The sequence below is a fragment of the Necator americanus genome, chromosome II, assembly GCF_031761385.1.
Source record: "Necator americanus strain Aroian chromosome II, whole genome shotgun sequence".
In the NCBI taxonomy this organism is placed as follows: Eukaryota; Metazoa; Nematoda; class Chromadorea; order Rhabditida; family Ancylostomatidae; genus Necator; species Necator americanus.
Window position 1 is genome coordinate 30,901,350 of NC_087372.1, and position 26,912 is coordinate 30,928,261.

Genomic DNA, 26,912 nt, shown 5'->3' on the forward strand with positions numbered 1-26,912 from the left:
GTCGAGAAGGGGAATGGAGAAAATCATCTACGAGTTCTACTCCGATCTCTTCGACAGCCATGTCATTCCAGAGGTTCTCCTATCTGAAATACGACATGCTATCATGTCGGCAAGAAATCTTACAGCACCCGGTCCCGACAGAATAAGACCAGAACAACTGAAGAACCTTCCGCCAGCACTCATCAACACCTTGACGAGGCTCTTTACACGTTATCTGTCGGAATGCAAGGTTCCTAAACAGTGGAAGACCAGCAAGACCGTGTTGTTGTATAAAAAGGGAGATCCACATGACGTCGGCAACTATCATCCAATCTGCTTACTGTCCGTCATCTACAAGCTTTTCACAAAAGTGATCCTTAATAGGATTGGAAAGTTTTGGATGAAGGACAGCCATGCGAGCAAGCAGGGTTTCGAAAAGGATTCAGCACGATTGACCACATTCACACTGTTTCGAAACTCTTCGAGGTATCACGAGAGTACAAGATGCCGCTCTGTCTCACCTTCATCGACTTAAAGAAGGCCTTCGACTCAGTTGAGAACGAAGCGGTCGTGGAAGCCTTGGACAACCAAGGCATCCCTACTCAGTACATAAAGGTGCTTCGAGAGTTGTACAGTAACTTCACGACCGGAATTTCGCCATTCTACAAGAATATCATCATTGACGTGAAGAGGGGGGTCCGACAGGGTGATACAATTTCACCCAAAATATTCACAGCCACCCTCGAGAACGCAATGCGAAAGTTGGAATGGGACGACATGGGAGTGAAGGTTGATGGTCGGCAGCTACACCATTTGCGCTTTGCTGATGACATCGTACTGATAACACCTAGCATCAGCCAAGCGGAACGATTGCTGACCGAATTCGACGAAACATGTGGATGCATCGGTCTTCAGCTGAATCTGCAAAAGACGACGTTCGTGCGCAACGGATCGGTCTCGGATGTCCCATTCATGCTCAGCGGAAGGAACATATCCGAATGCACCAGCTACGTTTATCTGGGTCGGGAACTGAACATGATGAACGACCTGAACGCTGGGCAGGAGGAGAAGAGCGGCTTGGGGAGCGTACAAGAGCATCGAGGATGTAGTGAAGAAGACCAGGAACACCCGGCTTCGTGCTCTCCTCTTCAACACCACCGTACTTCCTGCTTTGACCTATGCTTCGGAAACCTGGGCATTTCGCAAGCAGGAAGAAAATGCGGTGAGCGTCATTGAACGCGCAATTGAGAGAGTGATGCTAGGAGTATCCCGCTTCACGCAAGTTCGAAGGGAATTCGAAGTTCTCTCCTACGTCGGCGATCGAATATTAGAGACGCCGCCGCGTTTGCCAAGGAAAGTAAAATAAGGTGGGCCAGACACGTGATGCGCTTTAATGACAACCGTTGGACCAGAGCCGTGAGCGACTGGGTTCCCCGCGATATTAAGCGCACTACAGGAAGACCGCCGACCTGATGGTGAGATTTCTTCACGAAGTCCTTCAAAGAAAATTATGATGCTCTTCGTGTCCCACGCGAAACGAGGAACGACTGGGCACGCGGGATCGGGACAAATGGAAGAATTACTGGCGTGCGCTCGATCAGTTTGAAGATCAACGGGAATCAAGGTGATCAAGGTGAAGGTGACTACTATCTAGTCGCCTACAGATCCAAACATAGTGAATTTCGTGATACTTGGCTTTCAACCATTAAAATGGTTGAAAGCCAAGTAAAACCAGAAAATTTGCTGCTTCATCAAAAACGTAGATTTCTTTCAAGATATTCTTGATAATTATCCCTATTTATGGATCAAAATCAAGAATGTCTGGAAAGAGTTACGGCATCCGACAACATGGGGTTGCCTTGAAAAGTCTTTTCAAACTTGATATACTTCGACACAACGCAAAATATTCTGTTTGAATTCGTGATTCTGGAATTCAGAACTTCTTAGACTTGCATTAAAATTACAGCATGGGATTTCAGGGGAAAAAAAATTCTAGAAACGTTTTCATCATTCTGGAAATTTTCTTCTTCAATTTTTTCTTTTATGATAGTAGTTGGTGAAGGCGCTGATTGACAAAGATATGCTTTCAGATCACCGTCGCTTGTTTTTTGGCAATGTGTACAACACCACCGGTTACATTTTTCTCAACGGATACGTGTACGCAGAGAAGTGCGTGTGCAGATCCGGACCATGTTGTGGAAAATGGGAGTTCAAGGAATTCATGGACAATGGTTGCTATGTTTACCGTAACGCAAATGAGAAAATATTACCCTCATCTGATGTTGGTCAAAGTTTTTTCATGGCTGGGGCGGCAACGTAGGAGCATTAGGCTCTTTCATGGATGAGACACCAATTAATTGCTCGACAGTCCTTTCTCATACGAAACCGATAAAAGGAAACTTCTCGTCTGTTTGGTTAGTTTGATTTAAGAAAACAACCATAAAGAACTGTGCAAAACTTGCTGTTTTCATATGTTTGTTTTGACGTCTTAATCGCTTGCATAGCTGAGTTTCAGTCAACATTTCCTCTCTGGGTTCTTCTCGAACGCTGAATTTAGTTACATTCGCCTGGATAAATTATGGAAGACTCTGTGGGCGACATTCCTCGAAAGGAGTCAGCCAACTCCATTCAAACTGTCTTCTCTCTATCAAAATAGCAGAGCTGACATTAATGCGTAAATATTTATAAAATTAAAACAGTAATATTAATTAATAAACTTATAATGTTGAATATTTAGACGAATAATTGCTCAAAAGTGGTTTTCTCCATTAGAGAAAAGCCATTTTGCTATGCCTGTACCGGTTAAAGGCATCACCCCACGAATCTGAGGTGGCACAGATTTCTGGTGGAGTGTTCTTATACGAGATAGTAGATTATGGAGAGGCGGTGATTCCGTCCATTTCTTCCTAATCGCCGTAAAAAACGGCCTGGAAGATGCGAACGTGCAGGAAGCTGGTGCGCTCCAATCGAACCCGTTGTAGAAAATAGCGCGCAGGAACGCTCGAAGCCGTATTTCCCAGGCGGTTTTTTGCGGCAATTAGGAAGAAATAGACGGCATCACCTCTCTCTCCATAATCTACGATCCCGTATACAAATACTCCATCTGAAATCCGTACCACATCAGATTCGTGGGGTGATGCCTTTGAGGAATTCTGCAAGAAGCTACGCAACGGTTCTCATCGGTTGTTGATCTGAAGCTCACAGTATCGAGAGACTGGCGAGAAAACACAAAGCGATTCTAAAAAAAGAAAACGAAACCGTCCAATCAAGCCTAATCAACTGTTTACTATTCATTTACGCATTAAAAAGTTATAGATAATCAAAGGGAACCAATTTTAAAAAAGATTGACTAGATCCTACGAAGATGATGTCTACAAACTCTCTGTTCGTGCCCTTCGATCTGAATTGAAGAAATTTGCAACAACAAGAAATTTGTATAAACATGCACACGTGCGCCTCCTTCACTACCTGATTTGTTCTATGTGAAGTTCTTTATTCGACTTTACTGAATACGGTAGATGCGGATCGCCAAATATTCGAATTGAAGCAGGAAAATGCAGGGGCAAAATGTGCATGGAATTTCTAACCAATTATGTTTCACCACAGTTTTCACAGCTTATCTAATCTACCGCTATCTTATTATGAAGCAGGTGTTAGCAAAATTTTGGAAAATATTCTTTGAAATGCCATTCATCAGTACAAAAATGGAGACAAGTATCAGAGAGCAAACATTCGAGATGATATCAGAAATGCGGAGTTTATAAGGAAAAAATTACACACAAATTTTAATTATCTCATTTACGACCAAAAATTAACGGGTAGTTTTGGTGCACCAGACCACATGCGCACTCATAGACCTCACCAACTCTGAGTTCAAGATGAGAGCGTTGACGGACCCCAGCGGTATTAATCTGTATAAAGTACTTCATCGTTCCCCTCGAAGATTAAAAAATCCTTAATCATGTCTTTGGCAGTAACCTGTCATCTCTTAACGAACGTGTTCTCAACTTCTGGGACCCTATGCTCTGGAACGGTCACGTGAATGCAGCTGAATGCCTCATATTTGCTAAGAATCTTGTCCTGTACATCCGTCCAGAGGCTCCTATACTACATCCATTCACACTATTCAAATCACTGGATAACTTGCTCAACTGTGCTCGACGACAGCACCTTCTTGCAGTATCTGGGTTACTTCCGCCATATAACTTTACAGGTTATATAGCTCGTACCTACCCAGATCGTGTGTATATTCAAACGTCCGATTTTATCTACTGTAAGCAGGGCCACCGCAAACAGGTGGCAGTCAGACTCGTATGCCCGGCCCCAATTTCTGAATAAAACACAATTTTTTCTTTAAATATGATAAATATAATAAAAAAATATAATGTAATCTAAATCTGTAAAACCCTTCACACAATTTGCGTACACGTGGCTCAGCGTTTAGATCAATTATGGGTGTGGTAGTAAACACTCGCTTTTTTAAAACTCATCTTAAATTCTGACTTCAAGAAAATATGTTTATGACCATATTGAATGTTGTGAAAAGTTCCTGACCCTATACTCGGGTCAAAACGACATGAAGTACGGTGCATTTGCGTACGCGTCCGAAACGGCGCAGCAGAGGCAGCAGTTGGGACCGAGGTGGTCTCACCGCAAAGTGCAGCGATGGGTGGTTCCACCAAGGGTTCCAATCAAGATCAAGCGTATAGTTGGCAAAAATTCCTCCTAAAAACGACCCCCCTCGCAGACCCTCCCAAAAAAGACCCCCTCATCTCGTTCCTACCAGTACAGCTGCCCACACAGCAACCAAAATTTGGGTATAATAATAAATAGAATCTAAAAAACAAATAAACGCCTAGTAAATAAATTAAAATAATACGATATAATAAATAAATAATAAACTATTTAAAAAAAAGTAATGCTACAAGTAAAACAATATATATATATATATTGTAATACAGCGATTCAAAAGTTCGATCCCCGCCAGAACCATTATTTTTGCAAAACGAAAAAACAGCTGGAAAAGAAGGAGAACACCTTTTAAAACAATTTTCACACTATTTCCAATTATTAACAAACAATTTTGCTCATCGACAATGCAAATGAACGGATGAGAGTTCGATCCCCGCCGTAATCTAGATTTTTGCAAAACCGGAAAAAAATCACTGAGGAGAACATTTCACCGGCAGTTTTTTTTTGAAATTGCATTCAGAGCACTGTTTGCCACATACGATTGTGATTGTTATACAGAGGTTATTTTAGCGATTAGAACCAGGCCTTAATTGGAAATTACTGCTGGACAGGATTTTGTTACCTTGAAACAAACATGAATAACTCACTAACGAAGAGAAGTAAGAAGATAAGGCTGACTGCATTGTGTAGAGGAAGATTTGTGCTACAAAATGGTTAAAAACATTTTTGCAGGGACCCTCTGGTTTTTTTGAAACCTAGTTGAGAAAAAGTTGAGAAATTTGGCATTTTTCTCAACTTTTTCTCAACTAGCTTTTTTTTAGAGAAGAAAACTACTTGTAAAAAAGTAAAAGAAAACTATGATAGCAAAAATCTTCGCCTATAACATACTTCAAACCGAATTCGTTCTTATAAACTATGAGCAGAGTTATAGAAATTTGTTTAAAGTCACACAGATTTTGACGCGTTGCCGAAAATCTGAGATTTCGCTCTTTTTCCCGTTGCGAAGAGACGGTAGCGCCGTTGAAACATTCGACTCCATATTAGGATAGAGCATCAAGGAAAACCCTTGACTGCAAATTTTGGCCTCTGTAGGTGTTGTGGTTCTCTCAAAAGCTAGTTGAGAAAAACCCGAAAATTTGAGGCAAAAATTGGGATTTTTCTCAACTAGGTTTCAAAAAGACTAGGAAAGCCAGAGGCACAAAACTTTGCAGAAATATAGAAGAAATCTCTCTCTACAGATCGCAGCCAGCTCTATTGCATAAAACTCACTTTTAACCTAGATCTTCAGAAACTCGTGGAGCCTATTTTGCACTAATTTTAACCCTAATTGCGCCTGTAGATGTCTTTCTTTCGCTCAGTATCAGCATCAGAACTGCTTTTTCGACTAAAAGTAATAACTTCGTCACTGTTGGATGAGAAATGTGCTCTTTAAATTCTTTTACGCTAAATGCAAAAGTAGCACCTTTGACATGGACTGATCCCTGACCGTCGCAATAAAATCAGCGTAGCATCGCGTTGAGCCATCCAATAATGGCCAGTCAATAACATCAGCACCTATTCCAACAGATCATGTAATGGCCAATTAACAGATGTCCTTATCGAAGTCTTTGTAATCGCGCATAAATAAGTCTGCACTACACTCACCAACTTGAGCCAGCGTACTTGCTTTTTATTGGAGCTATGCTTCTACTTTTACTTAGCTTCTGAAGATCTCGTTTGTCATCCGTTCCTAAGCGAATTTTCGACGCTACGTTTCCGTACCACTGCGGAACTTCAATATATTGGACTAGCTGTAACAGAAGAGTGCCGAAGAGATGTGCAAGCTATGAAGATTGCTTCCTGTGGTCTCTTAGTACTCAATACGAAGTCATCTCTGGTTAGTTTGATATCTTTCATGTAAATTAGTTACACACAATTTTGTAGTGTTTAGACTTGATGGGTTTGACAACAAGTTGATTTTTTTGATAGGTTCAAAACGTTTAGGTAGTTAATTGCATTTAAAATAATTGGTTTTCTATTTTATCACCTCCACAACATTATCACCTTATTTGTTATGCATCACATTTATTCAAGATTTCAATTGTTTGTGCTAATTCAAAAGTAACCGAGAGGCTTGTTTATAAAAATCTTGATATTTTAGAAAGGATGCTATTGGTACTGGTACGTTTCCTTTGTCTACGAGCTTCTTCCTTCTCCTTTCTGAAGGCTTTCCTTTTCGTTCAGGTAATGGGGACTCCCTTACTGCCTTGCACGTACGACGACATATGATTTCCCACGGTTTGTGTCACCGAAGCGACTCCGACGTCATCAAGCATAAGTTAGAGCAGCAAAAAAAATGCTAAGTCGTCAGTCGTCAAGATTAGCTCAAAAAGCGCAGTAGTTTCATTATCAGGATTATGAAGAATAAATTTTTTAAAAACCAATTTGTGGTTTGTGTACCCTCTTTTTAGCTTAACTATTTATGCCACAATAGTATTCCTTAACCGCAACCGCGATTTTTCTTTTCTTCATCTTTTCAATCGTTTTTCAATCGTTTATTAAAATATTAAACGAATTTATTTTGAACTCAAGTACTGAATATGCATCATTGACGTTTTTTTCTTCCTTGAGACAACTCTTCCATTTTTTAGTCGCAGATATCGGGACCTGAAAAAAAACCTTAGAATACGTTTCAGTTGTGAATCTGATATGCGGTGAAAACATGCTATTCACTGCTGATCCTCTTTCAAGTTACAGCACTACGTCTGAAAAAAAGAGCAGTTTCCACATCTGTTTTTTTGCTGAATATTGTATACCTAAATTACACTAAATTTTGTACGCCTTAATGTATGTTCATTTTAAATCGACAACCCCGTCTTTCTTTTCTCTTTGCTCCTTACATTTTTTTTTCTGATTTTTCGACCTTTAGTTTAGTTTTTTCTTAATTTTCCGACCCCCTCTTACGACCCCCCCCCCTGATCCGACACCCCTCTTACGACCCTTTGTTGAGAAATTCTCAACACACGCTTGACCCTGGTTCCAGTACGCTCCTAACCGCTACGCCGTTACAGCGTGCTTCATGTCGTTTTGACCCTACTACATGTCCACTTTCTAACACGAAAACAAAGCATTAAATCTAATAAATACATATTCAAAGCGGGATCACCATGGATAGACAGCTAGGTTCCAATTATCATGATCACACCCACTTTCTCTTAATACAGGTGGAGGCATACTACATGTACCACGAAATTAATAGTATTTTGCCGCAAAAAGTAAATCATAAATGAATAATATCGCTCAAACCACATAGAAAACAAAATATTCTTTTACACAAATAGAAACTTCATGTATTACGAGAACGTTCCGCAGGTGAAGTGGTCGTCAGTTGTTTTTGTCTACAAACACGACGCTACCGTCCCATTCTCGCCACTTTTGTGTTGGTTCCTTGTTTTTCATTAGCAAAAAAAAAACGACGGGTCTGCGGTCCATCCCTTTCGCAATCCAAAAGTTAGAAAAGAAACTTTGAAATTGAAAAGATAAAGTGTAAAACCCGCGGCATAACAATCTGCTTGGTATGCGCCAAAGCATTTGATTGCAATTCGGAATCGTTGAGGTTTATGAATCCGTGCTGTCCTATGCAATGATTTGCGATGCCAACCGATGAATCAATTCAGTGTTTTTATCCTCCCCAACAGTCCTCGTACCATCGACCCAGAAGGTGCAAGCTGTGGTTGATACTACGCTGGTTTCGAGAAGCGTACAGACTCCGAATTCTTCAAATTCAGGCACCGTAGTCGGTGAGAATTAGGTCTAAGATGTATTGCTACATGTGTGCATTGGCACATACCACACGCAGGCAGGACACCGAAAGTAATAATATCAGAACGATACTATTTGCATAAGAAAAAAGAGATACGAAATAGTTAATAAATAGCATAATAAAATAAAATAGCAGAAATAAAATAGTTTACTTAGGAACAACCTAAGATAATGACGTGATTAACTCTTAGTCCTTCCATGTTCTTACCTGCTTCTGCAAATGTAAAGGTATATGGGACCTTCTTATGACACCAATATGTAGAAATGTGATGTATCCTCTCGAATTCTACATTGAGGAAACGTTCGTGTGGACACACCTATTTTGTGGGATGATGGCAGACATTCATATTTAAAGTTGTACTGTAACGAGAGATTACTGCCTTGACGATTCTTTGGCGTATTCGTTGCAAACCCCGCCGTAGTGGGATCTCGTGGAGTGCGTACCTTAAAAGTCGCCAAGTACGCATGAGGTGTGCCCCCGCAGACATCTCCTCATTCTAGAATCCAAGAGGACACATCACATGCCTACTGGTATTTTAAGTCATGTCATTGTCCTTATTACTTTCGGTGTCGTATCTGCGTGCTATGTGCCAATGCAGACATGTAATAATATAATATGTAATAATGTAATATCTCACACCTAATTCTCACCTGTTACAGTTTCTGGATTTGAAGATTTTCTTGTTTGCACGCTCGTTGAAACCGCCCGCGCAGCGGCGACTCTCGGAGTGCTCACTCTTCCTTATTTCTGTGATTAACTGTTATAAAGACTAGATTCAAAATCTGTCTTCGGTAATTTTCCTTCGAACGCACTTTCTGCCGGTTAATCCCAAATCCTCCACTCTACCCAAGAGTGTGCTGGAAATAGATCTACGAGAACAAATATCACAAGACCTTCCAGATTTTCTGCTTTTTTCCAATCTAAAAGCGAACCCTCCAGTACAGTACTACAGTACAAAATTCTGGAGAACCAACGAATTTTATAGTTGACCGGGAGAATTGACAGAACATGCCTAAAACCTAACATGCCTAGCATGGAGTAATCAAGAGGCCAACACACCTAAATCTAAATCTCTTTCGAAAATCTCAGAACGCACTCATTTCGAAGCTGTTTCCTAAACGTGGACAATTTCGGAGGCATTATAAATTTATGAATGCAAGAAAGGTTGTGTGCGTGAAGGATATTCCTTGACATCGCACATCAACAGCAGAATAATAATAGTAATAACAATAATAACGACAATAATAATAAATAATAATAAATGAAGAAATATGGAGTATTCAATTAAAGGAAGAAATGAATATGCAACTCAGTCAAGTCTGTTATCCGTCCTCCCCTCCAAACGTTAATCTCTCTCCACTCTCAATGATCAGCAAGGACTATCAATAGCAATCATGTCAAATAAGCAAAGACCCGCGAAAGTTCAAAAAGAAATCACTCTCTACATTTTCATTGGTAGTAAAACTATTCAGTGAGTGGTGTAGTCAAATAATGCTCGCTATCCGTCGCGATAGATATTAATGCATCCTATTTAATACTACTCAAATTTCACGTAATTAGTACGTATCTTCAACAAAAAAAAACTTTTCTTTCCCCAGCGGATCGATCGGAAAACGGAAACCATGACTGAAATACCTGCACCTCTAGTATGCAGGTAATTATAATTAATTATTATGATTGTGGTTGTTGCACATGTAGACATAGACGTGGAGGTCGACGAACAATGTTCCACCTATGTATGAATGGCCACCGGCGCATCATCGAGCAATACAGTTCGGAAAACTTCCGTTATAAAAAAGTACAGATGATACAGCCCATTAGAACTTAACAGCGATTTCTGCTTTTATTCGGCCAACCACAAGAAAAAGTGTGAAAAGGATAACTGCTCATCAGTAAATACAGACCTGTACACAAGTGAAAGTGGTGTAAACTCATCAGAACAATAGCAAATAAGAAAAAACTCTATAACTTAACACCATTAATGTAAATCTGGTTCACTGAAGCCTCTAAAATTTGAGCGTCTACCTATTGTTTGGAAGTTGCCAACATGAGAATGCATATACTCAAGAGATCACTGAACCTAGTAATAATTAGATCAAACAAAAAAGAACGGTACAGAATAACTACTCATCATTAACTTCCCGAGAACGACGCTTCTTTTCAGCGATTTTTTGGTACTTCTTCGTGATCTGAAATGGTGGTTAGCCTTATGAAGATATTCCAACGTTCCACTAGCATGAGAACAATTTGAAAAAGTGCGTCAGAAAAATAATCCCAACCAGTTTGTTTTATCCGACCTTAAAGCTTTATTGAATATTGAAATTTCGTCATAGTGGTGATGATATTAACGGAGGACAACTCTTAACCTGGAGAATCCAGCTGGAGAAACTATGGGAATGTGAGTATTAACACAGCTAGAAAAAGGAAGTAAGAAATTTTCATATTCATGGAAGTTTTGAAGCTGTGAGTTTAAGTAGAAGTGAGTGTACCTGATCAATAATAATCGACCGTCGACCGCGTTGAAAATTCAGCATTCCTGGTATTTTACGCAATTTGGTAGGGCTGCGTTTGACATCGGAAGAAACTCTCGCTCCTGGTCCTACAAACTGTGCATGTTATCCATCGAAAGGATGAGCATCAAGGAGATATTTTTAGTGTGAAACTCAGTCAAAAATCGTTCGTTCTGTTTGGAGCAACAAATAAACTTCGTTGCAGTACAGTATTTAGCTTCATTCTTAAAGGCAGCGTATCATGATTTTGACCTGGTGCGGAATCCAAAGCGAAAATATAGAGTTTGAGTAGTAGACTACAGAGCCCGCCATGGTTCCCTTCATCTTTTCCTAATCTTCGAAAAAAAACGGTGTGGAAGACGTCGCTTTCTACGACGATTCTAGTTGCAACACACTACCGTTGTGCAGGCGCCGCATCCAAATACGAACGACCAAGTATCTATGGTGTCATCTAAACAGCATGCTCATGCAGGTGAAACCAATGAAATGGTTGTTGTTGGGACCGAAGCGTGGACAAAAAAACCACTTTTAACGTCCCTAGTAGGACCTAAAGCGGTTCCCATGCCGTTTTTTAAATGACGATTAGAAAAAGGTGAGCGGAATCATACATGGTTCTATATCCGAAAATTATTATTATCTACAATCTATTATCCGAAAATTACTCTTTTGCTGATGATTCCGCACCAAAATCGATAATCTGCCTTTAACCCACAATACGCAGATCAAAGAAAATAAATGAAGTAAGCAATCTGCACAAAATGATTCCTTGTGACACCCAAAAAATTAGAAAATACGCTAACGCACTTTTTCTATTCTTCTCTGTTGGGGTCCCATTAGTATCACCACTAGGCACGTTTGACTCTACATCCAACTGAGAGCATGGAGCTCGACGAACCGAGAGTCCTGGGATAACTTCTCCAGAAGGCAATCTAAAAAAACACGTGAAGCAATCAGTTTGGAAAATGTGGCAACTATACACTATCGCAAACCTTGCTGATATTTCCGCAGAATGCGCTTTAATTGCAGCGCGTCGACGGTCTCGTGCCGCAACACTAGGAGTTTCTAAAATATAAGAAAAAAGTCATATGTTTCCATTTGATTAAGCACATCTAATTTAGACATAGGAACCCTTTCTCACTTTAATTCGAAAAGTATAGAAAAGAGTTCTTGCTAATAGAATGCAAGAAATCCTTTAAATAAAGTGTAACGTTCATCAATCCGTAAGAGGTGGTCTGCATACAACCAAGAAATGAAGTGACATAAAAATGTTAAGAAATAGCAGCTACCTTGATGAACGAGTCAGAAACCGTCTTGAAAGTTCTCTTTTCCATGCATCGTGAGGTGGAATCAACAATTTTATTTCGTGATATTCCAATATTTTAAGGAAAATTTTGTGTCTTCTTAAATTAGACAAGAACAACTTAGTAAATAGGGATCAGCTCCTTTTCAGAAAGGAAAAAAGAGCACACCCCACAAGCGAAGTGATGCAGTTCTTCCTGAATTAATTTTTGAAGTCTGAGGCCTAAGAGATCCGAGAATTTCCGTCGAATGCAAAAAGAATAGGACTCAGACTACGAGAGGAAGATAACAACTTTACCACAAAGATAGATGTATAAACCTTTTTTTTTGCATCTTTAGTTATCGAATGTTCTGCCTCCCTTTACAAAAACTACTTACTACAACTTACTTACTACAAAGACTTCAGGTGGTGAGTAATGAGGGAGAAATGCGTGGTAAGTCTATTCTTCTGCGCTCATTCACAATACGCGAATTAATCTTAGAAGGAAGCCTATACTTCTGATTTAGATTGGCTCTGCTTATGTGTCCCCGGAATTTTCGATTATATTTCTTCTATATATAAGAACGCATTAGATGTTTCGCTGCTATCTTTTTCAGGGAATAAGCTAAAACCTCTGTTCTCCAGAAAAAAAAAACACGAATTTACAGATTCGGTCTCACGATTCCCTATTCTCACTAACCTGATATTAACCAAAACAATGTTCTGCTACACAAATCATACATCCAATCAAATAAAACAAGCAAAGTACGTCGCTTACGACGTGCAAGTTGTGCCTGTGATGATAGCGATGATTCAGCAGCTCGATCTCTAGCTCTAAAAATTACAATTAAACAACGCAGTGCTACTTTGATTTTGCCCCTATTACCTCGGTGACCGCCTCGGTTCAGGAATTGTGGCGGAGGTTGTGGGAGTAGGAGCAACTAAAACGGTCAACATAGTTCGGTGACAGAGAAAAATACTAGAGAAATAAAGGTAAAAAGAATACATTCTCAAGAACATAAAACGAGGAGACGCACACCAAAATTAGATTGTTCACCTTTCTTTCTAAAACGGACCAGGCGTGGTGTTGGTGGTGCAACGACTTCCACACTATCTTCAGACTTCTCCTCCTCTTTACCGGTTCTTCGTCCTTTTGACGACGTTGCTAAAAAGCATTCCACTTAGACAACATGACTTAGAAGGTCTACTCAGTTGCGGAAATGGATGTTCTTCTGAGATGACATGATAAGTACCAAAATCAGAGGCCAAATATTTTAAACTGAGCGGTTATATGACGTTTCTATAAACTGAACTACACAACCTTTTTGAGTGTTTTTTACCCACATCTAACTTGCACATTATTACATTCAAAAATATTCGAATTATGTGCATACGTGCAGTGTACCGTGATGAGTTCTAGCAGCGCGAAATCTCCATCGAGTCAGCTATCCAAACAAGTACATTGCAGTGGAGATGAGGACTAGATTTGCGCAGGCACAAAATTGAAAAAAAAAAAACTAAATTAATGGTGGTGAAAAGTCAGAAATAGTTACTTTATATTTTTTCAGCTTTTAATCTCTTTCTGAAATTCAACCATATATTCAATTTTGCTTGTCAGCTTTTGGAAGGTCTCTTTCGAAATTGGCGCGATGTCCGTAAAAAAAGTCATGTAACCTCAAAAAGGGTTCACGAGTAGTATAATAGTAAAAATGCGTCCGGAACAAGGTTGTGTACTGATTTCCAATTAATTCCTAAGATACTTCACAGAAATTTTTGTACGAAGTTAGACTTCATGTACAACTTATTTTCGATTGTGTACTTCCACGAATGTCTTTCCCAAACACTTATTTTTAATTCTTTCACAATATATTTAGAACCTACAGTTTGCTAAGTCAAACCGATAGATGCGACTGAGGTGTAGAATGCATTTCAGCCTATAATCCCTTATTTATCGTTTTCTGAACACTTCCATGGTATGTGGTATAGAAAAATCGTCACGAGTAAATGTCAAGAAACAGAACATAATATTCTCGAGACGGCATTAGGCAGTAAATTGCTCGAATAGCAAGACTATCTTCTTCAAAATAGTTCAACACACTGACAAACGTAGATGCGGCCTATACCCATGATCAACCTGGGGATCGGACCACATGAACAGAATATATTTGCCACTATATTTTGTAACTCGCTCTTATAACTCTCATAAATCTCTTCTAAAATGACCTTATGTCTGATACTTCTTAGATACACAGATGGCCTGTCTTACCTGGACGTCCCGGCTCCAGCATCCTCTCCACTTGTTTCGTTCCCTCTCTGTTGTCCAACATCCAACATGTTTCTAAGTTTCGTCAGCGACGAGATCCTTCCTTACACAGCTAAGCTCACAGCTGTTCCCTCCGTGCAACCTACACATCACCCCATCTCGTTGGTGGCCTCCCTCGAAGGCGTTTAGCATCTCTTGGAATCCGCTCTACCGTTCCTTTTGTCCATCTATCTTATAATGTGACAGACTCATCTATGCTTTGGTTTCGATACATATTCCGCAGGCTCGCGAAGACGGGACACTGGCCTTAAGTCGGAGCTACAAAGATGCGCTAGGTGTTGTGTGCGCCGGTTAAACTTCAGAGGGCATCTCTCAAGGGCTCTGTGGGTAATGAGTAGCTTCCTAGGCGTGATAGCCCACGTATCCGTGCGCAACAGAGGACTTAAAGAACTGTGAAGTCGAAGAGATGGGCACGAAGATCTTGGTCCGTCAGTTGGTCCATAGCTTCCCTGATGATTTCCATCTCACCCGAGATGATTTCCATCTTACGACAAGAAAAGGTGGGAATCCTGTCTTCGCTCAGCAGGGCTGTAAGCGAAATATTATACTCGCGAAGGTAGTTGCGGCAAATCTTTGGAATGGTCCTTCTTTTCGCTAGTTCCAGAATCATCTTCCGCCTGTATTACAAAAGATCCTCGTGCAACGCCTTTCTGCAGCTAGTGTTTGCTACTAATCGCTCAATCTGCGGTGCAATGTTGTTAAAGTTCGCTGACCAGCCGCGCTTTTAGTGTGGCAGCTCTGATAGGTTTTAGACTAGTTGTAATCACAGCAACCTGATTTACTGAATAGTCACACAGTTTTTCGTGCACTTTAGTCATTTTATTACTTGCACTTCTAGTCGTTCTTGTCTCAGGGAGCCAATATAGTCCTCCTAAGTCTTGATAATGTGTTACTTTATCGATAGATGATAGGATAAAAAATTATGTTTAAGAAAAAATAAAAAGAGAAAAGAATGCGCAGGGCTCAGCATGTTTCCATCTAGAGTGTGAGCCCAAAAGAGGGTTAAAAAGAAAAGCAGAGGTAAAGTAAAGCAGGCATAGACATAGTGATTGTTGTAGTTTTAATACCTTGAGAGGCTTGTAATTGATGTGTCTCTGGATTTCAGCAAGCAGAAATCAATGTTATAACGATGAAAAACGAAAAGCCTGTCCTCCCTGTACTGTACCAGAATTGATGAGAGATCTTCAGACTAATAGTAGATAGTACAAGGAAGAAATTAGTTTCATCATGCAAGGGTGAGTTAAAACAGCACGAATTCACAAAAGTTTACACCGTCGGATTTGTCTACACGTATGTTTTTGCTGATGGATTGATCTGCAGTCGTTTCGGCGCACGTCGAAGACGCAGTGACCGATGCAGCGGCGTTACAGTTGATGACGTGGCCGTTGAACCTGGCTCCTTGTTCATGAATCCTCCTGGAAGTGGCCGGGTTGCTGAGGGAGACCCTGTGTCGTACACAGAAAGTATGACGACATATTGTGAAAATTCGGGTGGGGCATACTGAGATGCCTGCAGAAATCTCGGGACGGCGACTGCCGGTTATTCGACCTTAGACAATAGGTAGACCATGTTAACTGGAAGGCAAGCAACAAAATATTGAGAAGCCATATTTTTAGGGAGTTCTTTTGGAACATTCGAAAATTCGCTGAAGGTTCATGACCACTGGACTTGAGAGATGAAGAGCACAGCCTTCACAGACATTGAACAGAGTAAAAAGCAGTGATTATTACCAAGACACCACAAACTTTTAGAACAAATGAATGGATAAAGAAACTAAAAGTGGTGGGGATATCGAAATGAGAACCAACGAAGTACCACTAGAATCCCACCTTGTTTGTCGCGACTCGACATTTTCTTCTTCTTAGACTCTACAACATCGCCCGCACATTCTTTTGCAATGCGCTTATGACCAGTAGCTCCAACACGCTTCAATGCTTCATCGGCAATCTTAACAGAACATCATTAACTCACAAAACAAAATCACACGAGAATAAATTCGAATGGAACCAACGGAAAGAGTTTGCTGTTAGTTATTTTAGGCTATTCCTTTCAAAATGTTTTCTGCCTGGTTAGAAGATCACACCAGAAGGAATATTCAATACATTTTCAAAATTCGCCGATGATGGTGATGATTGAAAGGCACGGAACCAGGAGTCACTAGTTGATGCGTTTGATTTGCCGCGCAACAAAAGAGCTCGCACCTGACACCGAGCGTTGAAATTTCCCTAGCAAACAAAGCCCCGCCTTATCACTGCCGAACCTTCATTGAGATGTCCTAAAGATTTCAAGACGCAATACTCCACGCTGAACAACTGCCATACGCATCGACAGTCATGAGATGTGTCAACTGACTCTGGCTTTTTGTTTAGTTGTACTTTTTGTTTAAGGAAGATGAAACACAGAAGGTGAATACAGTAACCCTAGTAATGATAGTAAGGCTTTAAAACAGTAATCTACATACTGTTGTCCAGAATCACTACGTCGATGAGTACAACTGTACAAACTTGAGAATAAATAGGTATTTAATCAGCTAACCTTGTACAACTTGGGAAAAACGAGATGTTCTGAATACCCAGTTTTGCATGCTATTGAAAATATTTCCTGCAGAGGAGCAACTGACTCCAGATTATTCTGAAACATGATCTGGATCTATCTCAATCAAAAGTGACAGATATTATCATAAAGAAGAGAACCTGAAGCAATTTCTTCAAGTTCCCTGTCAGATCGTTCAAAAATGCCTGCTTTAATTCGTATATTTTACTTGGATTTGCCTCAAAAGCCTGAAAAAAATGACCAATCTTGAACGCTAGAATTTACCTCAGTTCAATTCTGTGTACCATACCTCCCACGGCAAAGAGCCGTTGAGCCAGTACAAAATGTTATAAGCAAGTATTTCTAGATCTCCCCGATATGAAGGATGACACCCACGATGAGCATCGCACGAAGTGAAGATTGCAGTACCGTTGTGAGCTGGAAGGGATATGCTATAAGTTTATTCCTGGATGTTACAGTTCACGTTCCAACTAGAATTCTCTACAAATGCCCGATTTCTGAAGGCAACCCAGGTTTTGCTGCTCGCTTTAACTGTTTAGGCATCAAAAGATGCCCAGGGGGCGAGGAAGCGCTGCGAGCTCCCGTAAATGAGCGCGTCATCACTTCAGTAGGGCAAATCTATGACACTTCGCTTTGTTAGAATAGTACCATTGTGTAGAATAGTACCAAATCAGACTTTTCCTGTCACTGTAAGCAAACTGTTAGTTCTACTACATGATACTACACTGAGAATAAAAATTAGTGTAGGAAATTAGAAACTTCCAAATGCCATTGGTAGTTTGTAACCGATGGGAATTATATAAGTTGTTGAATACTCATACGCATTCAGCAGCTATTCTGCTCGTTAACAAAAATCGAAATGAGAAGAACAAAAGTGTAAAACACCTCTTTTTTTATCTGGTTTGTCCTCATTGCTGGATGATAATCGAGCTAAACCAAAATCCACGAGCACTGAAAACAGCACGCCATTCGAATGAAGAAAAATGAAGTAATCCTAAGACAAAAGCTCACCGCTTGATGTAAAGTCTCCGGTACGTTCAAGAAGTATGTTCGCCGCTTTGATATCAGCATGAGTATAGTTCTGCAACAATGATGGAACTAGAGCACACAAAAAGTAAATAATGATCAACTCTTACTTTGTCGTGGATATATTCGAGGCTCTCAAGAATAGATCGTGTAACAGCCCAAACATCACGTGCAGATAAAGTCTTTGATTTCTCTCGAATAGCTTCCAAAGAGGTTGCGTATTTGGGAATTACAAGAAAGCGCAGCTTATCCTTTCCATGTGTGTAAATTCCACAGGAGATTATCTTTGGCACTCCCAAGCGTTTAAGATCTATAAAGTTTTCTCTTTGCAAAAAGAAAAAAAATCTATGAGACAATAAAACTTTATTCCTATCGTTTTCCAGGCAAAAAAAAAACTGTTTGGTCCGTCGAGTTACTACTACGATTTCTGCGGCAGCAAAGAAGCTGACAGCCTGGGATTTTATGTATGCATAGAAATACAATAAATATTTACTAGTGTTATAGGAACCGCAAATTCGGATCTGACTGCTACCCGTTTGGTGTAGCCCTACTTTTACTAAATGTAATAAGACATTTGAGTACACGTACGAACTATATAACTATTTATATGCGAAAGTTACCCAAGCACATAAAGTGTGCTGTCATCGAGCAGACCACGAGAGTCATCTGACTATACTCGGTACTGAAAATACCCAGCAATTGTGTCAATGGGCATTTTAGGCGAGACGTCAAATACGCAGGATATGAAATACGGATGAATGGATGGAGATTTTGTGAGAGCTTTCACTGTGGATCAGGATGGTTGAACACACCTATATTCTAGAACGACACAACTCGGCGAAGATGCAAAGAATTGTTAAGCCAGGTAAATCAAATACAATACATTCTATCTGTCTGGAATTCGTAAGATCCGGACAGATGAAGATCATTCGTTCAATGCGGCTTCATGAAAAGACATACAGTTGTTTTTCACACCGTAAAAAGCAATCCTTCACTGATCCAAGATACTATGGAAAAATTTCATTACTGCATGTTATGTACGAGGTTCTGAAGAGGATTATTCTGAAAGACTCATTGAACATCACAAAAAAAAAGTTTTAACATGTCACTTTTAGATCTGCTCAATCTATGACCGATCAAGCTTTTAGAGTAAGAAATGTAATCGAATTGAAAGAGCCGTAGTCGAAGCATTTGCCGTCACCTTTTCTGGACGTCATGACCGCTTTTTACAGAGTCGACGAATACTTTCTAGACGCACTTCAAAGCATGAGGTGGAGGTTGAAAAAAGACAGAGTGAGAAGGCAGGAGCGATCCTATTCAACTTCTTCGTAAGCTCACCAAAAGAACAGCCTAGTAACATCCAGATGATGGCTTTCAAGAGTATCTATTCGAGGCCTCCAACAGGAATCAGTGGAGGGACGACCGAACTCGTAGAAGAGTTCCGTAATTTGGATTCTATTATTGAATAGCAATGGATACGAAATGGATATAAATCGAAGATATGTCACATCAGTTCGGTGTTCCAGTCTATACGAAGGGCCTGTGGTCAACCCTGAAGCCAAAGTGCGAGTATTTCTCCCCGCTATTCGGACTATGATAGAGGGTTAGTCGCAGGAATTCACTATGACAACACTGGGGGCTGGCGGCATCGAGAGGAAGCTGCTTTACACGGAGCTTGACTGATACTGACCTGCGGTATGCCATAACAAAGAACGTTACGCGAAATTGGATGCGATGCGCCGGAGAATGACGCACAGAGAACACCAACATGTCACTACATCTCCTAAAGTTTTTACGATAAGTTTTCTTTGAGTTGCCTTGTAGATGCCCTGGGATATAAGCCGGAGAAGGTTGTTTGTACAAAAGGCGGAGCTTATAGGTGGCGGCGGTAAAGGAAAACCTGAGGACATTTGGCGTTGCCATTCATATGAGACGCCAACTTTCGAGTAATAAGAAATACGGAGCAGCTAATGGATTGATTCAAGCTCTTGATGCACATCCAACAGCCTGTACTCATTAATATTCTTGAAGATGACTCACCTCACAAAGATCCAAACAACCGCATCGAAAAGTAATACGAACGAGGTTATTAAGTCAATGTGTTGAGCAGATTCGAAATAATATTTCACATTTGTGCAATTTAACATTCAGCAAGTGAAGTGCATGTAAAATTCGAAAACGCGGACCTACTTCGTGATTTCATGAACTCTTCAATTTGCTCTTTTTTCAAAATTCGAATGAAAACGTTCATTTCTGTAAACAGCGGTCCATTTCCGTACGGTTCGACTTTGACCACCAGTTCAGTCTTAGATCCAACCTAAGCGAAGAAGCTTTACAAAGCAAGAAAAAAACAACAAGTAAACAAATGTGTACACCCCGGACGTTCAACACAAACCTCAGTGCATGTATAAATCCTCCCAAATCCACCAGTAGCAAATTGACGTCCTACACAGTATTGTTTCTTTGTGGTAGAATCCGAAATAATTGTGTTCAGCGGCAATTCCACAGCAAGTTGGTGGAGCTTGGAATTGGGTGCCCGCTTTGGAGGCATCCTAAACGTGCGCAGAGTAGAACAGTAGTTATCAGCAGCAATGCAATAATAACGAAGCGGACCGTAACTTTCGTATATCTCATACATGCAGAGTACCGAAGCATCTACTAATGGTCTTGTCTCGGAATAACATTTTTTCCCTTTAAAATAAGAGGAACTACGTGAAAGTTGAAACAAAACAAGATTTCAATTGACAAGAAGCCATTCCGATATTAAAACTCAAACACGTTAGTCGTGTTGTGTAAATGCACCACCATACATCTAAATTTTTCGCTTGGACTGTGTTTTCTTCTCGAACACTCTAGCTTTCAGTGAAAAAATTTGGGTAATCATGCTGTCCTATGCTGTGCAGTACGCTGTTCCCGAGATGCGTTTTAAAAAAGTTGTTCCGAACGGTTTTGTTCAAGAACAAGATAAATTCGAAGGAATTAGTCGTTTCCAAGCACTGTGCATAAAATTAAACTGGAAGGAACAAGCTCGACACAACTATGGACCCAGACGCATAGAATATACGAAAGACCTCAACGAGGAAAAATTAGAATGTTTCCTAATATAGAAGTGAAATATAAAATCATAGTATGTATCACTTCCCCTAGTTCCTGCAAAATTAATTAACCGCGAAGAAACCTGACACCATAAAAAAGCTCCTTTCTAACACAAAAAAACGTTGTTGAATTTCTCCTTAGCAGCAGTGGCGATCAAGAAAAAGAAGAAACTCTATGGTGCCACTAGCCGGGCATTACTTAATAGAACTAGGATTTTAAAATATCAAGAGACTTTGGATAGAAATTAATACAATAATTCCCCTCTGAACTACGGCAAAGCAGGCGAAGCGAAAGTGGAACCAGAGAGACCACCATAACTACATTGTAAAGTCGAAGAGAAGTGATTAGAATAGCACAGAAAAAAGGAGTAAAGCTTAGGCATCTGACGAAGAAGCTTAACGTCTAGAAAATAATTTTCAAACTGAGCTCCCACCAGTGAACGATGTTACTATGGAGCGCAGAATTCACAACGTGATACGAATCCGCAAAGTGACGAATATTTAAGTGCACAAATCCTCAGCATCGTATATTCTCGTCTAACTAGAGAAAAATAGAACAGCTTGATAATAAATAAAGATTTTACGAGGTCTTTGGTGAAGCATTTGAAGTTCTGGAGCATAATTCTAGGTAGAAAAGAAATTAATGAAATATAAGTTGAGAGGAAACAGTTAGACCCGGTGGCAAGGCTAAGACCTAACCCCGAAAAAAGCGAAGGAAGTTATCCAGTAACACAACAGCTACAGTTCAAATTATGTATAGTCAAGCAAGAACTTTCTGCTGCTTTGTGCATTTACGGAACTGGGCTAGCATGCGACTTTAGAGGATGCAGGTGCAACTATGGTAAGGCAAATACGAGCATACAAAGGATCAAGGGCGTTCTTCGCTGCAGTTCGCGATGATCCCACCTCGATTCCAACCGTTTTCTCGACCGCGCCGCTTCGAGCGCTGCCGCTTACGCACGTGGTGCTTCGTTTCGTTTTCACCCCACTATACTCATGGTCCCATTCTTATGCCCCTTTAATTTTTTTCATATTTTATTCTACCTATGTTTGAATACCTTGGTATCGATTGAAGTCGACTGCGTCTTGGATGTTACTCAGCCAATCAACCCACCACCGAGCAACAGTTCTTTCTGATGATTGTACATATTTGCACATGTGTCCACGCGTCATGTGATATACGCATCCAAATTCTGCGCGATAACGGCTGAGACGCAGAAAAGAATCCATGGAGAATTACGAATTATCATTAATTAGAAAAGCGGTGAAGAGAGACGAAGAATCTACTGCGTAGATCTCAATACGATATCTGAAGTAGTGTTGTTTGCAAATTCGCAAAGTTTTTCTCAGAACCTTCAGCAGAAACAAGTAGAGATGGACTTTGTCTTACACATCCTTATATCTTCAAAAGGATTTGTATTCTCTAAGTTCTATTTTGAAAACTACCCCAGTTGTATGTACGAAGAGTAAACTTCCACATGTGTAAGTCTGATCCTGTATCTCGAGCACCTCCTCTACACTTATGGTCACATGTAAAGCAATTTTTGTAGTCGGAATAAACTATTCATAAACAAAACCTCCATAATGGTAGGGAACTGATGCTTGAAATATGCACAATTCCGGATCCAAATCATCGAAATGCACCAGATTTTCATCCCGTTACTCCAATAAAGCAGTGCAAACTGATCTCACCAACGTCTCTGTACTAGAAACTTTTCTAAACTCTTAGTTTACTAAAGAAAAAAAGAGGATGGTTCGTTCATAAGAAAAAATAACTTCTTTATAACAAGCAATGTGCATGTTATTTTGTGAACTGCGCATGAATTGGTTCAACGGTATGCCCACAGCTTCACAATTCTAACAAAAGCGAAAAAGCATCTTTTCACGAGTTGACCGACAAAAGCGCATGAAGCACAACCATGATCCCCAAAGAGGGATATAAGAAGCTTCAGGCCGTACAAATCTGACTTTATCTAAAGATCTAGTGTCACATATGAACAACGTTCTACGTTATTGCAAACAATACATATTTCTTAAACTACAACGAAGACAGCAAGGCACAACACAACTCTTACATGACGCTATATTATGAATGGTACACACACACTGTGCTTTGGCAAGACTTTTCCTATTCCTGTTTCTTTTTTGTTGATTGTTATTTTAATTCACTAACGTTTGATTACCTAGGACTGGAGTCACACGAGATTCTTCAACGTTAATTGTCCACTGTAGATAGACACTACAACAAAACATCAAAGAAGTAGAAATATCGAGGATTCTCAATCCTCAAACATTTTTTATCCGTTCGTCGTTCCATCACTGCACTTTAATGAATCTCAGCGATATTTCTATTTTTCTTTTTGTTCTTGACAATTACTCGTAATATTTCATTAAAGAGGAAATGTTTAGCTAACTCAATGGGTGACCCAGTCAGCGTAAAAATTCTCCTACTTTGGTCAACTGCAAGATGAAACAGGGAACTACACGTCAGCAAGAAGACCATGATATCCATATGAATTATCTAGCTACTCAGACTATTAAAATGTCAATAAAGCTCAACTATTATCTTAGGCTACAAAAACCTATGAGTGTATTAAACACCGGGTTGAAGCCCAAAAAGGCAATTCAATCAACACCTACACAACGTGGGTCACATCTCTTCTCGTTCTCTGAGATGCGATTGTGAGAATGCGATTCTGGATATTTGTGCGTCAAAGTCTATAAATTCACGCATACAGATCAGATCCTAACATTAAAAAAATGGAAATATGACATAAAATCAATGAAATGTAGTAACAAGAAATAACAATCGTGGATAAATGAGACTAGCCTTCTCAAAATAGAAACATTAACATACTATGCAACCGACATCAAAAAAGAATGATATGACCTTCGAAAACCAACCTATGTAGAATAGTGAAAGTTAGCTTAGACAAATAACAACTAATTGAGTTATTGTTGACAATGAGGACAGAAAATTTTCTTTGGACAAATAAAAAACGGCAGGTTCCTTCATCATCAGCAACAACTCATTACAAGCAGATTTAATCAATACTCAATACTATATGACCGGTAATTACAGCATATTACATCCAAATACCAGATACGAAACATACAAGTTCGAATAAAACAACTATATTCATGCACACAAAAAAAAAAGAAAGAAAAACTACTTCACGCGGATAATACGAGCAAGATGTGCAGTGGATATTATTTATATGTACGTACTTACAAACATGTGCTTTACTCAAGCATGCAGAATTTACAAAAAAAGAAGGTATAATCACAACCTAAGAAACCTGACGGCTCCGGAGAAACTCTAGAATCGAAAAGCATACACCTTACACAAATAGGTACTGCGACACTTTCCCAATTGCTGTAATGTAATCCTCGATATACCGAATCCTGAAACTTGCTACTACACTGGAAAACATCAGAAAATGGAGTGGAAAAAAGAATAGATTAAAATTAGACAGCAAAGACTTCACTCAAATCGGACGCTACGTAATCGTTTTTCTCCTCTACTTTTAGCAATCCAAATAGCCGCGTTTGCCAAATACAAATATTTTTTTCATAATAATGACAAAAGGACTTATATACCCAGAGCAAGCAAATACTGAAGGCTTCTAAGAAGTTCTTCACCTTCGCTGAAAACCATAAATACGAGTACAAAAATCACAACTTCGCAGGATTTTTGCAAAGGTATTTCTTCCTCGTATTTCATAATAATAGGGCCGGGAGTGGCACAATCAGTATGAGGTTCGCTGGGACTGCACGGTCGACGGTTCGAAACTGCCCTACTCCCAACCAATCCTTTCTTCCCTCCGGGTCGATAAATTGAAACCGGTCTTGTCTGTAAGGATAAGAACACTGGCTTGATCGTGTACTACTTTTGGGTTCTGTGCCAATCTGTTATCAATCTTTATTCTGGCTAACGTTTCGGCGTCGTCATCTTCTTCAGAGCCTGGAAAACCAAAGATAGATGTAATCAATCCCTCAAACGCCTCGCCTTCAGACGAGATATGACTTAGCAAACAGATTACTCAAAGACAACGTCAGAGAAACAGATCACAATACAATACTTACCTTGACAGCCATAAAACCGCGATGTTAGCGGACCACAGCTTGTTAGAGTTGCGCCGTTAATAGTAATTAATAACGATACCCCATCGTTATTAATTATCTGACCGCAGGTCAAAACCCGCAAAGGTCTTGATATGGCGCCGGCTCGTTGGTCACAGCATTCTTCTTCACGATTCATGATAGGATTTGTGGCTGTTACGTAACACGCTTCCAATATTTTCCGCGCCAAAAAGTCTGAATCGCGTGTCAGGATCGTGACTGCTATTTTGAAAAGAAGTTTGCGGTGAGCAACTGAAGGTGTTGATGGTTTTGCCCATAAAGGGGCTCGTTGATCGGGTACGTAGTTCTCTTCCTGTTTTGCTAATGTACGCAGCCCCACATACTGACAGATGATCAGATAGATAACTCCGGATACCACACAATTCCCTGCCTTCCATTCGAACAAACGGCGCGAGTAAAGTACCTCACAAAGCCTGTCATAAACCCGATTGCAGCTGTATTTTCGGGCTCGCAGGTGGTATGTCCACTACTCTGAGTCTTGCAGACCCGGCTGTCGTAACCTTGCTGTCACTGCATTCATCATGACATCCGAGAAAAAGAAATTAGAAAGGGATCTTTGTTTCTTCTACCATGTGGCACTCGCGCTCTGTTACATGGTTCCTTTTTGGGAAACCGTTGCTGGTTAATTGACCTATTTGACTGATTAATGTGGTTAGCCATGTTCACCAAGGCTATAGCCCTTGAGCCTGAGATGAAACCGTTGCAGCTGCCTTAAACATATTTTCAGTGACTGACTTTCTAGTTTTCTGGAGCGTGTGCCGAATGGTAATGAATAAGAATGTTCTTAAAACGGTTTCGGTTTTCGATACTTTGTTTTCTAATTTCTTTTGTACAAAAGAACCTGGACATTGAGAAAAGGCAGCCAGTTGTCTCTGGATTTTTTCTTCGTGAACTTTATATACTGAGATTGCTTATTTAAGAGATCGAAGCAAGTGTCCATATCCGCCCGAGTTGGACATGTAATGCAACAATAATCTATATATCGGCACTACAAAAGAGGTTTGCGTTCCAGTATTGTTTTTTTAACTTAGACATAAAAGCAAAGGCTAATGTGGGAGCAAGTGTTCCTCCTATGGCCAAGCCTCTCATCTGCCTAAGGCATTGCCCAGACCAGCGAAATACAAAACATCTCAGACATTCGCTTAGAAGCGGTTCTGAGGAAGGCGACGACGTCGAAACATTAGCCAGAATGAAGATCGATAACAATCTTGGTTCTGCTCGAAACTAGCGTACAATTCAACTCTACGATGCCAAGATTGGAAGAAGATCAAACTTGGGACTGACTTGATCATCGGCTGGCCTCCGCAAGTCAATGAATAGGCAGACTAACACACGTTGCAAAAACCCCAATGATTAAGAATTGTAGTAAAACGCGGTGGTGCATCCCAAGTGGATTGGTACTCCATTAACCTTATCCTTTTTTATCCTTTTATTTCATAATAACGATTTCCGATAGAAGCGTAAGCATCTGCTGCATAGTTGCATAACTATTAAACTTACCATACATGGT

General features: G+C 40.1%; 2 protein-coding genes across 6 annotated transcripts; one reads left to right on the forward strand and one right to left on the reverse strand.

Annotated features, from left to right (window-relative positions):
- Window positions 1-13: 13 nt before the first annotated feature.
- On the forward strand, window positions 14-2,299 carry RB195_020018 (uncharacterized protein; the record flags this gene model as incomplete). Of its 2 annotated transcripts, XM_064188128.1 has the most annotated exons (4): window positions 14-292; window positions 364-1,201; window positions 1,484-1,603; window positions 2,070-2,299. In XM_064188128.1, 4 exons carry the CDS (start codon window positions 14-16, stop codon window positions 2,297-2,299), a joined length of 1,467 nt encoding a protein of 488 aa, XP_064044008.1. The 2 variants fall into 2 exon arrangements, with proteins under 2 accessions (XP_064044008.1, XP_064044009.1); XM_064188127.1 differs by lacking the exon at window positions 1,484-1,603 and having other exon boundaries at window positions 14-229.
- Window positions 2,300-10,596: 8,297 nt separating this feature from the next.
- Window positions 10,597-26,905, reverse strand: RB195_020019 (uncharacterized protein; the record flags this gene model as incomplete). 4 transcript variants are annotated; one of them, XM_064188130.1, is made up of 19 exons in its annotated part: window positions 10,597-10,662; window positions 10,963-11,072; window positions 11,788-11,912; window positions 11,973-12,045; window positions 13,041-13,096; window positions 13,149-13,203; window positions 13,320-13,427; window positions 16,415-16,532; window positions 17,121-17,216; window positions 17,279-17,365; window positions 17,428-17,555; window positions 18,024-18,089; window positions 18,150-18,219; window positions 18,275-18,474; window positions 20,355-20,481; window positions 20,560-20,716; window positions 23,900-23,955; window positions 24,605-24,664; window positions 26,903-26,905. In XM_064188130.1, 19 exons carry the CDS (start codon window positions 26,903-26,905, stop codon window positions 10,597-10,599), a joined length of 1,761 nt encoding a protein of 586 aa, XP_064044010.1. The 4 variants fall into 4 exon arrangements, with proteins under 4 accessions (XP_064044010.1, XP_064044011.1, XP_064044012.1 ...); XM_064188131.1 differs by lacking the exon at window positions 23,900-23,955 and adding an exon at window positions 22,318-22,344 and having other exon boundaries at window positions 24,600-24,664; XM_064188132.1 differs by lacking the exon at window positions 23,900-23,955 and adding an exon at window positions 22,318-22,344 and having other exon boundaries at window positions 12,963-13,096; window positions 24,600-24,664.
- Window positions 26,906-26,912: the final 7 nt, after the last annotated feature.